Source organism: Bactrocera oleae, chromosome 6, assembly GCF_042242935.1.
Source record: "Bactrocera oleae isolate idBacOlea1 chromosome 6, idBacOlea1, whole genome shotgun sequence".
In the NCBI taxonomy this organism is placed as follows: domain Eukaryota; kingdom Metazoa; phylum Arthropoda; class Insecta; order Diptera; family Tephritidae; genus Bactrocera; species Bactrocera oleae.
This window is the reverse complement of record NC_091540.1, coordinates 20,219,284-20,235,481: the sequence shown is the minus strand read 5'-3', so window position 1 is coordinate 20,235,481 and position 16,198 is coordinate 20,219,284. Positions and strand designations below refer to the sequence as shown.

At 37.2% G+C, this 16,198-nt stretch overlaps 1 protein-coding gene across 8 annotated transcripts in view; it reads left to right on the top strand.

Moving 5' to 3' along the window:
• Positions 1-16,198, top strand: part of LOC106619204 (RNA-binding protein 6) — a 425,212-nt gene that overhangs the window by 151,720 nt on the left and 257,294 nt on the right. For all 8 annotated transcript variants that reach the window (XR_011397026.1, XM_036360378.2, XM_036360376.2 and 5 more), the window contains exon 5: positions 11,171-11,255. Coding sequence is in view for 7 of the 8 variants with exons in the window: in XM_036360378.2 (XP_036216271.1) it covers positions 11,171-11,255 (85 nt within the window). In the remaining variant the exon portion in view is untranslated. The remainder of the gene's footprint in view (positions 1-11,170; positions 11,256-16,198) is intronic.

Below are 16,198 nucleotides of genomic sequence, written 5' to 3'. Positions count from 1 at the left end.
TTGTAACGACTTGCGTATTTTCTGAGCTGGTTCGGTAGTCAAGCGAACGGCACTATAGGCAATCTCATCAGCTATTTCGTTTCTCGGAACGCCCTTGTGGCCTGGAACCCAGTATATATGCTGCCACTATATATACTGCCTCCCTACTTCTACGTTACTAGCTATCTCAGTAGCTTTCCTGACCGTTGCAATACTTCGGCAGCTGGAAGGGTCGATCTAGCTCCGAGCAATAGATCCCTTCGCCTACTCCATCAGTCGATTTTGATCCCTCCGTATAGATGTTGAAGGTTCCGCTGGCGGATCGTATGCCCTTGCGAAATTCACCCTCCTTTAGCGTGACTTCAAACCTTCTCTCCCAGATAAAGCGTAAGTGAATGTGGGTTATTTTATCCACCAAACCCCTGCCTATCGGGTTATGTCCGAAAGTTCTTGTGGAAAATTACCCTAACGTCGCCGAGCTTTCAATGTCAATTGGTGGCAGGATGAGTAACCTTTCAAGTTCAGCCGCTGTATTGGTTCTTAGTGGTCCCGTTATGCAGAGAACAGCGAGCTGCTGTATTCGCTCCAACGGTTTCCTGTATGCATTTTTATTTGCAGCGGTCCACTACACCAAAACACCAAAGATAAGATTGGCTTAACCATTGAAGTGTATATAACACCACTACATAAGGATAGGTGATAGGTCCCATGTTGACCTTCCTACCTTAATATTTTTTCGAATAAAGGGGGACTCCTTTACCCGCCTTTGTTATGAATATTACCCTCGCACCTCTTTCTAAGGGATGGGTACATAGTTAGGCCTTCAGATATTGTCATCAGTTATGGTACCAGCACTGTTGGCACGTTCTGCATCATGGCTGGGAAACTACCGTCCATAGCAAGGGACTTAAACTGTTCGAAACTTGAAGTATTATGTTCTTCGTTATGATATCGGAGGGGAGTTCAGGTTGGAGGTTAGTAGCGTCCGTACAGCATAAACTCTCCACATTTGTTTTGTATTAGCCTAGGGGTAGTCGGGTTTTGTATAGTAGTTTCTTAAGCCTAGCTACCGCGCTTGTTTTTTCTAACTTGCGCGGAAGCTCTTCCACGACTCCCTTCTATCTTTGAGAATTCCTTTCTCATTTTCCCTAAGAATACCTTTATATTCCCTCCAGCAGTACTCCTCATCGGCTATCTTTGTCAGTTTGAAGAGTTGTTGAATACTGCGTCTACGTGATTCGAGGCACCAAGGAGGCCTTGAATAACGCTTTACCAGTTACTGCATTTAGGATTCTTTAAAGTTACACTTTTATTGAGAGCTGAGAATTTTACATAAAATTCTACATACCTATGGTCAGAAAACGAGCGGACCTCCTCCGAAGCACCTTCCAATCTTCAACCTTGAACTAGTGTGAAGTATTACTAGTTAGAACGTTAGCTATATCTATATTGCTTATCAGTACAAAAATTCACCCCTATGGTATCACTGCTACCCCTTACCGTGTGGTGCGCATTGGTGTCAGTGCCTATCACCAGGAGTGTTTTCATTTTCTGAGCTGCATCTATCAACCGCCGAAGTTCTACTGGCGGCGCTTCATCGTCATGGGGCATGTAACAGAATGCTAGGAGTAGTGTGTCTTCCTTGCTATCCTTGACAGCCATCTCATCTTGTTCTTATATTGGATATTGCACTCGGAATGTATGTGTAGTATGACGGTAAATTTAGTCCAGATACCATATTTTCCGAGGCAAATCATGGTTCCTGAACTAAAGAACCTTCATGGCTACAATCAGGCTTCTTCTCGGGGTCCAGTTGAATCTCCGGATAACCCTCCTCTGCTCTCGGTTTTACCGGGCGAGGTATAAGAACCTCCGCTTTTAGGATTGGGATGCAGCTCCAGTCCCACTGCTTGGGTGTTGAATTACAGTGCGCCAAAAGGGGATGTACTCATTTATGTATAAAGCAGTAGAAAAATGAGGGAAATTCATGCTTCAAAATCTCTGGTCAGCATTTTCTAATACCAATAATACAAAACTCAAATCTTAAGTACGAAAGGCATACGCTCAATTACAAAGAAACTTTAGATTGGGTATATTTGGTATAACCTGAACGGGAAACGTCGGAGACCCTATAAAATATTTATATAAATAATCTATATACCTATATATAAAGCATGATGAGCTAGTTGATTTAGCCAGGTTTGTCTGTTCGTCTGTCCGTATATAGGCGAACTAGCACACGTCCTTCTCTCGCCAAGAAGCTGCTCATTTGAAAACCGCCGATATCGGTCCATTATATTATACAACTGCCTTACAAACTGAACGATCGGAATGAAGTTTTTGTAGGAACCTTTTATATTTGTGAAGAGTATTATAGCTTCGCCGCAACCGAAGTTAATGTTTTTTCTTGTTTTGTTTATGGGATAACAGGTTTTTATAATACTTATTATATTGTATGTATGTATATGTGTATAACATATTGGAATTGTTGTAATCACACGAATACAACAAATTTAATATACTCGTACCCGGTGCAAGCCTTTTGAATGGCCGGGTGGAACAAATTCTTTGTGGACAATACCCTCGGAATCATAAAAACAAATCAGCATTGTCTTCACTTTTACTTCTCTAAGCGCAATTTTTTGGGTTTCGGCTCATTTCTCATTTATGTCCTCACGACCACTTTGAAAACGTTGAAACCACTCGTGCACTCTGCTACGGGATAGGCAATCATCGCCATAGACTTGTTTCATCAATTGAAACGCTTCGGAAAAAGTTTTACAATTTTAAAACAAAATTTAATGTTGGCTCTTTGTTCGAAGCTCCTTTTCGCACCAATGACAAAAACATCCTGACACTTAAAACGCAATACCTTCACTTCCAGTAGATGAAATGTCATGCAATTTTTATTGGAAGTCGATAAAGGATAGCAGATTCTAATGTACTAGTCGAGTATAGATGGCGCCACTAGAGTTTACTTTGTTACTTTTTTACTGTTTACTTTGGAAAGCACCTTGTAAGTACATGCATGTGGGACGAAGAAACGCAAACGTCCGGACTGGACGGTTTTGACTTACCCTAACACTGGCTGAACGGAACTGAAGGGACGCGAACGAAAAATGACGAAAAGATACTGGAATACAAGTATTATATAATTTCTATAGCAAAAGTTTAATTCGAATAAAAATTAAATCACTAGAGACATAAAATCAAATGAGCGGATAGTTTTATAATTTTACTTAAATTATTCCTTAATTATTAGAATAGAATTTCTGGGTAAAAAGAGAGCTCAAGGAACGCACCTATTGTGACAGCCTAAAAAATTCCGATTTTCGTCAATAAAAAAAAAAAAACTTCTGTATCCTTTGTTTTAAAATTTTCAAGGTTTATTTATTTATACATGTTTCAAGAATACACAGTGAAATTAAAAAAAAAAAAAAAATGTAGTATTTTTTGTGTCATACGATATCTGCGACGGCGCTAAAAAAAGGTCCTTCCCTGCTGAAGTGATTCGGCCTTCTCCGTGGATGAAACCTAAATACAATATAAAAAAAAAATCTCATTAAACTAAAATATATTTTCCTTACAATGACTTATGATAAAAAAAATTTTAAATTGAAAAAATTTTAGCTCAAATGTTGGTCGTTTTTGGCCTGTCAAAATTTTGTTTTTGATCTGATCAATTTTTTTTGATTCTGATCTGATAAAAATAGGTAACAAAAAATTTCATAATGACAGGATCATTTGTCTCTGAGCACTCACTTAAGCAAATTTGAAAAATGTTGTTTGGAGAAAAACGAGTTTAAAAACAAGTAAGGAAGGGCTAAGTTCGGATGTAACCGAATATTTTATACTCTCGCAAAGTCAAATGGTATACTCGTTTGAGATTTCTTTGTGGATTGACAGATATTTTCGGTAGAAGGTCAACTATAGGCACTGGGGTCCACATATTTAGTACTTAAGGGTGTGAACAGTTTTGGTTCGATTTAGACAATTTTTGGGCGCAAGATGGCATACTTTAATTGCATTATTCACGCAAAGTTTTACCCCGATATAATCATTGTTACCTGATTTGCATAGTGGAAAGTGAAAGAATCAGATGGAATTAAAAATGGTGTTACATGGGAAGTAAGCGTGGTTGAAGTCCGATTTCGCCAACTTTCGCACTATGACATAGAAACATGAAAAGAACGTTACGCATCGAATTTGGTTGAAATCGGTTAAGCAGATCTCAAGATATGGGTTTTCACCTAAAAGTGGGCTGTGCCACGCCCACTGTCTAATTTTGAACGCGGTTCCTATAAAGTCATCTTATACCATCTCAGAGATAAAATTTAATGTCTCTGGCGTGTTTAGTGCTTGATTTATCGCGCTTTTAGTAGTTTTTAACAGTACCGTTATATGGGGAGTGGGCGGAGTTGCCACCCGATTTCAACTATTTTCACACCGTCAATAGAAGTGCTAAAAACATTTGCTGCCAGTGAATTTTGTTATTATAGCATTAGCGGTTTAGGAGATATGCACATTAAACCTATTAGAGGCGGGACCACGCCCACTTTTTAAAAAAAAATTTTAACTGCAGATGCCCCTCCCTAATGTGATCCTGTGTACCAAATAACAGTCTTGTATCTTATTGCGGAGCTTAGTTATGGCAAGTTATTTGTTTTTGATTAATGGCGTTTTGTGGGCGTGGCAGTGGTCCGATTACGCCCATCTGCAATACCAACCGTCTCACGGTACCATGAAACATGTCTACCAAGTTTCATAAAGATACCTCAATTTTTACTCAAGTTAGAGCTTGCACGGACGGACGGACAGACGGACGGACGGACAGACAGTCACCCGGATTTCAACTCGTCTCTTCATCCTGATCATTTATATATATATAACCCTATATCTAACTCGATTAATTTTAGGTGATACAAACAACCGTTAGGTGAACAAAACTATTATACTCTGTAGCAACAGGTTGCGAGAGTATAATAAACTGGTGGACCGAATTGAATTGAGCGTTTAATGCTTTTAAATGGCTGTAACTCAAAAAATATTTGAAAGTGAAATTTAGGATGTTATTTTTAAAGGTATGAACTATCAAAATATGAAAAAATCGATTTTTTCAAAATTACACACTTGCAGAATGTCTAAGACAAAACTTCCATTATGCTTGTAATATTACTCAATACATTGCTTAATTCTACGGTAATTAATATTTTTACGAGTACGGTGACACTTTTTGACGCTTCTACCGAACAAAAATCTTCACCCTAACCCCAAAAACATGCCGAGTGCCGAGCATTTTGCACCTTTACTTTCTCACTTTGCCGTTGATTTTTGCGTGAGTTGAAGTGAATTAAAAGTGCCTGCAAGACACTAAAACAAGCTAAACCACAACAATTGACGCGAAGTTGCAGTTGAATTAAAATAGATAAAACGCCAATGAAAATGCTATAAAAATCTGAGCGAGTTGTGAGTCCGGCGGCACCACCAACATGTACGCAACAATACTTGCACGCTAAGTGTAAAAAACTAATAAGGACCACTGAAACAACAACAACACCCATGGCTTAAAGTAGAAATAATAAAAGTGCAATAACAGCAAAACAATTTTGCAACAACATCGACTACAAATAAACATTATGCAAGTAGAAAATACAAATCTTTTCCGCAACTTGCAACATGCCACACAACGTGGGGAGAATTTGCACAGCGCAGCAAAACAGAAATAAATATGTACGTACGCAACAGAAACATAAAAAAGTTGGAATACTGCTTGCAGAAGAGAAGTAACAAAAGTAGCACTTAAAATAAAGACAGTGCGGTCGGACGAGGGATGAAGCAGTGACGGTGGCAGAAACACTGGAAATCAAAGCCAAAAACAATTGCCACAATTGCAATAGAATCGTCGTTAATTACGCTGGTCTGGTTGTTGGTTGAAAGTTGACGAAGTCCGGGAATACGAGTGTTGCGGGCGGTGCGGGGGGTGCGGGGTCCGGCCAAACTGGATTGTTTGGGGCGCATTAGTGGCGCGAAATTAAAAACACAGATGGGGATAGAGCAGCAGCGTCGCATGAGAAAGTAGCTGCCACATGGATATGCGCTATACCGTTAGCACTAGACGCAAACGTAAGTATATGCATACATGTATAATTATGTGGCATGCGTATCCAAGGCTGATATATTCCAATACTTATATCATGCATATGTATATTTGTATAGATGGTACTGTGGACGACCGATAGTCACATCGTGGTGCCCTTTAATATACATATTACTGTCGCTGCAACCGAGTGAGGTTACCGTGGGCGGTGTGAATGCGGTATCATAAGCAGATCGCTACCAAGCTTTGGTTAACTTGCTTTGCGCCTGACGACGCAGAAGGAGCAACAAAGTGTAGTAAAACAATAAAAGGAAGATATCCAGAATGAACAACAAGGCCACAAGAGTACGGAACATGTTAGGGTTGCCATGATTTTTCTTCTATTTAACGGCAAGCAAAAGTTTATCTAAATTATTAATATAGAATCAGTGGTATAATGTCTAAGAATTAAGGATTTCCCATTATGTTTTAAAAATTATTTCGGCCAAATGACCGCCGCGGCTGGCTCAAATAAATTTCAGCCGAGAAGCACAACTTTCGATCACTTTTGGTGCAGCTGAGGTCATACGTCAGCAATAATACGACAAATATTTTTTTTCAAGGCGTCAATGGTCTTGGGCTTTTCTGCTTGAATACGTAACTTTACATAAACCCACAAAAAATAGTTAAATCGCACGATCTTAGAGGCCAAGCCACAGGTCCACGACGATAATGCGAACACCAAAGGTTTCCTTCAATGATTGAATTACTGACCCTGCTAAGCGATTATGTCGACCGAATATTGGACGCACGACGCTAGCTGAACCATTATTTTGGTAATAAATTTTCACGATTTATAAGCGGTGTTCTGGAGGAAGTCTATTCGCAAAGAAAACAGGCGTGGGATACCATTTCAAAGAAGGTTGACTTTGGACAGAGGTTAATCAACTACCAGTTATTTTTTGAGGCGAAATGAATCTTCTCTTTATCGTGTCTCAGAAAAAAATTAATCTGACACAATGTAATTTATATTATTTCCCTTTCTCAAAACCTTCATCACCATGGGCCGAATGATGTATGATGTAGTGATATAAACTAATTCATCGAATTACCCAAAAATGTAATGGACGTTTTTGTGCTTTTTTTTTTACATTGAAGAAATTTTTGCTAGAGTGGAGTTCAATCTACTTACCCGTTTTTATTGAACAGAAATAGACTCCAATACCTGTACATGTATCAATTATACAATGGAGAGTGGAATGGAGAAACTTCTTCTCATATCACGAAAGCCATTTTGATTGCATTTGGTCTTCCAAACCTTGTGAATCACGGTAGAGCTGATTATTTGTGTTTTATGAAACCTAGTCGTTATAATTTTTCTTAGTCGTAAGGTATATTCCTACCTCTTTCTGGAAAATTTTAATTGTTTTAAGGTAACGATAAATTTGTTGATAATTTAAGAATCTAACAACATTTCTAGGGAAGAAAGGTTTACCTAGAATGGATTAATTTGCTCTTGGACCCACAATTCGATAGCTGAAATTGATAAATGCGGCAAACTGTTTCGATAAAATATCATTTGGCAACCCTGTTTGTAGGGACATTCAAAGTTTGAATGGGGAGAGAATTGGCTGTTATGCTGGATCTTGCGAGCTAAGAGACTCATTAAAATGCAGTGCGAGATAATAAGCGTTTTAATTAAATATTTAACAAGAATAAGTTTATCACAACAAGAACAAAAATAACCAACACGAACAAAGCACCAACAGTGAGAGTGAAACAATGCAAAAGGAAAGTTAAGTAAAAATGTCGGAGGCGCTACAGCTTGCAGCTTTGGCTCTTGGCTTCCGACTGTCATGGCTTCTTTTAAGCATCGTTACTTTGATTGTTGTTGGTTGGTTACATGTCGGTGTCGAGGCATGCCGAATTTAAGTGGATGTGCTGCTCCATGCATGCGCAAGTGAATTTGCCGGGAATATTTGTGCGTCAGGCCACACAGCCCGAAGCACACACACATATATACAAGTATATATAAATATGTATATATGGTAATATTTTTCATTTAGATACATGCAACGAGTGTGTGGTTGTTTGACCACGTGGCATGCTGCTGGCTGGCTACCGCTCGTGGCAAACCAAAATCCCGCTGCTCTTGAGACACATACATATATTGTTGTTGGTGTTATACAAGCATTTTTGTCATTTTGAGAATTTTTGCATGTTCACCAAAAGTGAGGGAGTGCACACACTTATATAGAACATGTGCTCCAGCGTGTGTGCGGTGAGTATCTCCGAGTGTGTCATTAAGAAAATGAAGCTCACAACAGTTTACCAGCAAGCAGCAACCAGACATCCAGCAGCAACAACAAGCCGCAGCAAATGCATTTGCAGTATTGAAATTTTGAAGCAACCACTGACATAGCTCGACACAGCATGTCTAAGTAGTGGTGGTTGTGTTGTTTTAGTTGAATTTAAATGTTTCTAAAAGTATATGCTGCAAGTTAGTTGATTGAATTTTAATTAAAGTAGCTCTTAAAATTCAGAGCATTCCTGGCTGTTGAGAGCGTCTTCAATGATAAAAATTCTTTGAAACATTTTAAATGTAATAAAATTACGAAAGTGTTGCAATACTGAAGTAGTACAAAATATACATGGCCACAAAAGAAATGGTGTTGTTGTTGCTTTGTAAAAAACGCTGCTGACGTTGGCATTATAAATGAAAGGAACTGAGCATTTATTATCCTATTAACAATTGCAGTCTTATCAAAGTGCGTACAGCACCCAGTGTAGCCGCCGAAGGAACGAAGAAGACCCCGAATGTGGGAAGTGTTCAAAGTGTCTCAAACAATGAGCCAAACAACAATAACAAATTAATGCGAGATTGGTGACAGGCGACAAAGTCATTGCGGCATTGACGAGCCTTGCTTCAGCTTGCCGTATTACTTCACCGGTTCCACATGCAGAGCGGTGCTTGCGACAAGCGTTGTTTTAGACAATGGCAATTCGAAGTTAAAATAATAGAATCCATCAAGGAGACTCAGGAATTGCGCCGCTATAACTCGTAAGAATTAGACATTTAAAGCTCCCATTCATAAATACTCGTAAGTACATATGAATTACCATACATTAAGTTTGATATAAAAAGTGGCAGTTGAAGATGACTTTCGGTGTGATATCGTTGGAAAGTTTGAAATTTCTACATTTTCGTCAACTGAAGTTGAACTATACAACTGAACTAAAGTCGGTTTCATAATAAAAATTTATAACCTCCTATTGTACTACCTTCATTTGGCTGTGCGTCTTTAATACTTTGAAAATTTATGTACATATATTGTATATTCAGATTGCAGCTCACTCAGCGATGAAAGAGACGTGTTCGATTTTTAAAATGTCACTAATGTGAACCCAAAAGTTCTCTTGGACCTCGTGGTCATTTTAATTATACAGCTCTAAAAAAAATAATTTCTTTTGTTGCCCTGGATGTCTTAGCTAATTTTGATGTTCTAAAGTGTCCAGTTTACCAATTTATTCATGAGTATAGTGAACTTGTTTTATGATTAATGTATATCTTATATTTTCAGAATTAACGAATCAAATTGTTTTTCCAGTTAAGATTAGAGTTCTGCGCACCTTTTTCACCCGTACAAATATAATATTACGATATCTCCACTCTCAGGCTTCTTACCGAAAATATGCGAATTATGGGAAAGGTTTTAATGAAAATCAAACGAGGAGATATCTAGACTACACATTGTCCTATTTTACTCAACGAAAATCTGCATGGCCGACAGAAACAATGTTGTCGCCGAATTCCCAGAAATCTGTACACGTTACCAGTGAAAGTCAATGGGAGAGTGAAACATCTACGCCAAAGTTATTTTGTCAAAATGAACTAAGCAAGTTAACATGTGATTAAATTACAAATAATAACACAAAGCGGAACTTCCTCTAACGAGGAAGGATATTTATAGAAAATTTCTGAAGTTTAGGATGGAAATATTGTAAGGTATAAAATTTGATGGTCCTCCACTACGGCAATTAATGGAAGAAAAACATTTTTTCAAGTTTAGGTCTGTTCCGGAATTTCAAGCTTGGGAAAGTTTTGTGTTAATAGTTGATAATTTCCGACGTAACCATAAAGCATTAAATTATAAAGAAATTGTGAAAAATATGTTGATAAACTTTCAGACTGTAGATACAAATTTGAGTATCAAGTCAGACTATTTCCGAAATAATCTGGATACATTTTAGGATAATTTTGAAAATTATTGTGGGAAATGTAGAGAGCGGTTCCACCAGGAAGATGCTTCAAGATTAATGGGATCGTTATTGGATGGCAGTTTACTACCAACTGCAAAAGCAAAATAAAAGCAAATACATATGTATATCAGAATTTTTTTTCTCTGTTTACTTTGCTGTATCCTTATCAAAACAAGATTGAAATTATAAATATATTATATATGTTATTTTGTTTCATGTTTTCTGATTTTTGTAATCTTAAGTGGACGTAAATATTTAAAAATGAACGACAGCAAATCTTACGAAATTATTCATAGTTTCATGAATTGTGAGCACAAATATATATATCCAAAATAATCGGTCTTGTATATACTTGTAGTGTTGCCCTACCACTGTAGACCAGTGTTACTGACGCTTTGGGGTTATAATCTTCCTCGAAAATGTCACTATAGTATTTAAATTGGTGACATCAAGATCAATGAAAACTTCATCTGACTCAGTTGGTTCGTTTATCATTTCTTCAGAGACGGATCGCAGGGATAGTGACATGAGTTTAAACTGAGAAATATACATTTCTTCTATGAAATCGAGTAACTTTTTTAGTTGTTCAAGATTATGTCTGGAGCTTATCCATGACAAGCTTTCTTGATCGGCGATATTTGAACAGAACCTGAAGCGTTGGGTATTGTTATAAGTGCGTACCAAGCTCTTACAAAAATAATATGAGTTCACTTTAATTATATCTTATTTGTCCATCATTGCACCTCACGTTAAGATTGAACGTTATATGAGTTAGTAATTTTAATATACCTATATTATGATATATGTGTTTTACTTCTCTGCACAAATAACCTATTTCTTTACTTTTCTTTATAGGGGTTTCGGCTTCATAACATTCAGCGATCCAGCCAGCGTAGACAAGGTTCTAACACAAGGTACTCACGAACTTGACGGTAAAAAGGTAAACCATTACTTCGTTCAAATATTTACTTTAAACTTTTTTTCCAATTACATATTCACACTTTACATATATGCTTTCATATACCTATAGTCAGTAATTTCATGGATTAACTAAAAGGCTCTAGAATAGAATACAGATGTGTGAGTATAAAAAGTACATTTTATTCGGTCAATTTTCTTTTGATGTGTTGAGCCAATCAAACTAAAACTTAAACAGGGTTTGATGGGTTTTTGGTCAATTAATATCAACTTTTGATTATTTAAAGGTCCCGAAGGCCCTAGTTGAAAGCTATGACATCAAAAGATGTTCCAAACTTAGTCTTGCGAATACTGTACAGTGCGGAAGAAAGTGCAAAGACGATTTTACCTCGTCTTCTAGGAAATGTAACATATTCGGACTCCCTATCGACAAATAAATCACACGAGATCAGACAGTTTCATTTACTTTAAAAAAAAAAAACTATCACGACCGAAACGTACGAGATAAAGTTACCTCCAGGGGCAGAAGTGGTGTTAGAAAATCAAATAAACTCAATGGATTTAAACTAGATATATTGACTATTAACATTTTTAGTTGTTCGATTTTTGATATTTTGCAGCCTTCTTGAGAATGTATCAAATCTTGTCAGGGTCTTTCTTAAATAAATTGGTAGGAATATACTTATAAAATATAGTGTCATAAGATGAGAGCAATTTTTGTAGTTTTGGAGAATATTGGCTAGTTGAGCGTTTCTATTTCCATAATATCATAATTACAAACAAGTCTGTGTGTTGGCAAAGACTTTCTCTCCAAGAAGCTACTCATTTGTCGGAATCGCCGATATTGGACCACAATATCATATAGCTTCCATACAAACGGACCGACCAAAAGCCAGTCCTTGTTAGAATTTTTTATACCCTGAACAGGGTATATTAATTTTGCCACGAAGTTTGTAACACCGAGAAGGAAACGTTGGAGACCATATAAAGTATATCTATAAATGATCATCGTGACGAGCTGAGTTGATTTAGCCATGTCCGTCTGTCTGTCCGTCTGTCTGTCCGTCCGTCTGCCCGTCTGTATATACGCGAATTAGTCCCTCAGTTTTTGAGATATCGATCTGAAATTTTGCACCTGTCCTTTTCTAACAAAGAAGCTGCTCATTTGTTGGAACGGCCGATATCGGAACACTATAGCATATAGCTGCCATACAAACTGAACAATCGGAATCCAGTGTTTGTATGGAAAATTCTTTCATTTGACGAGCTATCTTCACGAAATTTGGCATGTATTATTATTAAAGGCATTAATCTAATCTCCGAAGAAATTGTATAGATCGGATGACTATAGCATATAGCTGCCATATTAACTGAACGATCGGAGTAAAGTGCTTGCATGGAAATTTTTTTTATTTGACGAGGTATCTTCACGAAATTAGACACGAGTTATTGCTTAAGGCAACAAATTATTCTCCACAGAAATTGGTCAGATCAGATCACTATATCATATAGCTGCCATACAAATTGAACGTTCGGAATCAAGTTCTTGTAAGGGGCCTTTGTATTTGAGAAGGGTATTATAGCTTCGGCGCAACCGAAGTAACGTTTTTTCTTGTTTTTCTTTGATAAAATTTGGCATGTGTTATTGTCCAAAGAAACGGTGCAGTCTCCGAAGAAATTGCGCAGATTGGACTACTACAGCATATAGCCCCTATACAAATTGGTCGATCAAAATACTGATAAAGATCTTTTTATACCCTTGAATATCTTGCTTTATGAAATGCACCTGTGAAGGATATTATATCTTTGGTGCAGTTAAAGGGAATGATTTTTCTTGCACGACGGGAAACGTCGTTATGTGGTCTTTATTGGTATATATAGTTTTTTTTTATATAAAATCCAACCTTTGATTGGTTTTGACTGCTTTTTGATACAGTACAGTTCCCCTATTTTTATACAGTACTCCCCTATTTTTGTTTCAATGTGGAAAGAGAGTTCCCATAGACAGCAGAAAGCAAATGGAAAGAGTTTTATGATCACATTTTGCTAATACAGAGCGCCCATTTTTAAGTGCATTACTGTATTCCAAATAAAACTTATGATAACATATGCTTTTCCCTCTTACTGATTTTGTGATTGTAGTCTATATACATATATTTACTTGATATATGGACGTGTGAATATCTATTTTCTATTATTTGTCACAAATAGACAAGTTGCATATATATTTGAAATATTCACTCGCATTAACTTGATTACATAGGATTGACGCAGTCGCGAATGAATTCAAAGTTCTCTGGCAGTAGCCACGAGATTCCTCACCTACTCTACGTAAGCTAGTAGTGCGATTTGTGATGTTCAATTTCCGTTTGTTTGAAATTTGCACTTTGCAATTTTATTTAACTTTTTTTTACTGCGGCTCTTCGGCTGAAAAGCTCAATGTAGTAGTGAGATTTCATGCCATTTCCTCTTTAAAGTGCATTTTTCTCACTGGTGGTTTCGGCTGTACTTTCCCGCGCATACACACTCCATCCTATTGCAAACATTAGTAAAGCAGCATCAATATTGCCCAAACATTTCCAATTATTTGCTGTTTTCATTCATTTTCCATTTCGGTTCGTTAAACCTGTTTGCCAAATAGCCGTATACGGTACACTGAAAAAACGACTTGACAGTTTCACTACTTTTAATTCAATGACAGTTATTTGATTAATTTTACAGGTTTTCCTAAATATTATTCATATAATATGTATTAAGAGTCAGCCTTGAAATATTACCTAGAATAAGTCTAAGTGACAAAGTTTAAGACGATCGATATGTTCGAATATATGGGCCAATAGCATCCCCTCAAAACAATGTCTGATGATTTTCGTCCTCTCTTCGGATATATCGTTCGAATGGATGGTGCATATCCGGCTATAAAAGTACTTAAAGTACTAGTGTTTCAATGTTTAATTTGTTGACTTGCACAGTATTCGTCGGAAAAAGTCCACTTCGTATTAACGATTTCTTTCATGCCTGTAAAACTTTACCTTATAACCGAGGCACTTACTATTGACAATATTTTTTCCAGTGAGCATTTACGTTGTACTTATTTCAGCTTAGTGGTCGGCTCATTGGCTAGTTGTCCATCACTCGATTCTGACTCTGATATCTAGCCTAGAAACGTGGCCCGTCTTCTCCATCCTCTCTCCATTTCGTCTCAACCTCAGTGGTGTATGCATATATGAAATGCATTGATGTATGTATGTGCGTCGCGCCCACTCAACGCTGATTAGTTTTAGCTTTAATCTCGAAATCGATTTCGCTGATGCTCGAATCTGGCAGGAAATAATCGTCCAGTTGCAATTGAGCTTTGGCGTTCTACCTGTGAATTCGCTACTATGCCACCCTCGTTCCCGGCCTCGCTGGCACCACGCATTGCGTTTGTTTGTCAACTGCTCGTTCTCTGATTTTTTGTTCAGCAATATTTCAATTTATATTTGTTATTGTTGTGATACAATTTCTCTTCCCCAATGTTTCCCATTTACTATATACGAGTATGGATACATACAAAGTTCTACGCTTTCGGCACCCAGTTCGGGCATTTAATTTACTATTGGTTCTTTTAATTTACTTCGCTGTCGTTTCTTCGATTCAAGGACATGTAGATTTTCTTACAGATAATCGGAGATATGCAGTTCAACTCGAATTGGCAATTGACGACAGCATCTAGTTCATTTATGCAACATCACGCAGCGACGTATCAAGGTAGCATAGCATCCGTCGTGGAAATGAGCTAAAATGCTTTGATTTTGTGGATGAAATAGTACAAATATACATAAACACATGCATACATACATATATGTGCATAAACCAAAAAGTAATTGAAATTTTATGATTTTTAATTACTACAACCTGGCGTGTTAAGCCCACGCAAGCAGCTTGCTCAGCACTTTTAGCTGATACACAACTCTCCTTCCTGGTCTTTCATCCTTTGTTTGCGGCCGCTGTCCGCGCTGTTCCATTTGATTTTATTCCATTTCCTTTTCTAAATGAAAATAATTATAATAACAATAAATCGTTGCTTGGTTAGGATATATTTAGACCAAGTTGCCGTGAGAATAAAATGAGAATAGTCTGTGGTACCGTTCTTTAAACTTCTGATTTGCTTTATGACCGGCTCATCAATTTTGTTGAGCCCAAAATGCTAGACAGAAGTTTCTTCCACTCCCTAGTTTCTCTCAGTCTTGCTAAGTTTCTTTCTATTTGGTATTTTCAACTCAGAGAATATCTTTCTGCTCTTGCCTCAAATAGTCCAAAAGTCGTATGTTGGAAGGACTTATAAAGTGTTTTGTTCATCTAGGGAGAATTTTAGTTAGCAATACTTTACATATAGAATATATTGCACGCATAGTCTGCTGATGTATGATATAATGAGGGTATTTCACCCTCTAATCGATTACGTCTTGATTCATCTCCAATTAAGAGAAGGTGTCATGTAAAGTCGCCCAGTCCTATAAAAGTGGTTTCCAGAATGGCTTACTTCCTTGCTAACTGTCATATAAACACATTTTCCCAATTATGAACAAAAAAGTTTGTGTTCCCTTTTCGACTGTGTTGCCGTTCACATATGAGTATATGGATAAAATTTATACCGTTAGAAAGGAGAAGACGTGCAGAAGTGCACAACGTTTTCATTGGTGTTATTTCTCCTTTACGCTTCACACTTATCACAGTCGTATACAGAAGTACATTTCGTCGCTTTCTGTATAAGTTGCAAATACCATACATATTTCGGATAATTATGTATCGTTTACGGCGGATTTGTGGTTGCAATGTTATTCCACTTTTAATTGTGTTTGGATTTTGAGTGTTGCAACACTGAATTCGGGTACAATTAATTTTACATGCCCATTCAATTTCAAGTATTGTATGTGAAAGAAAAAATACCAATAATAATAAATATTTTGGCGAGTTAGAAAT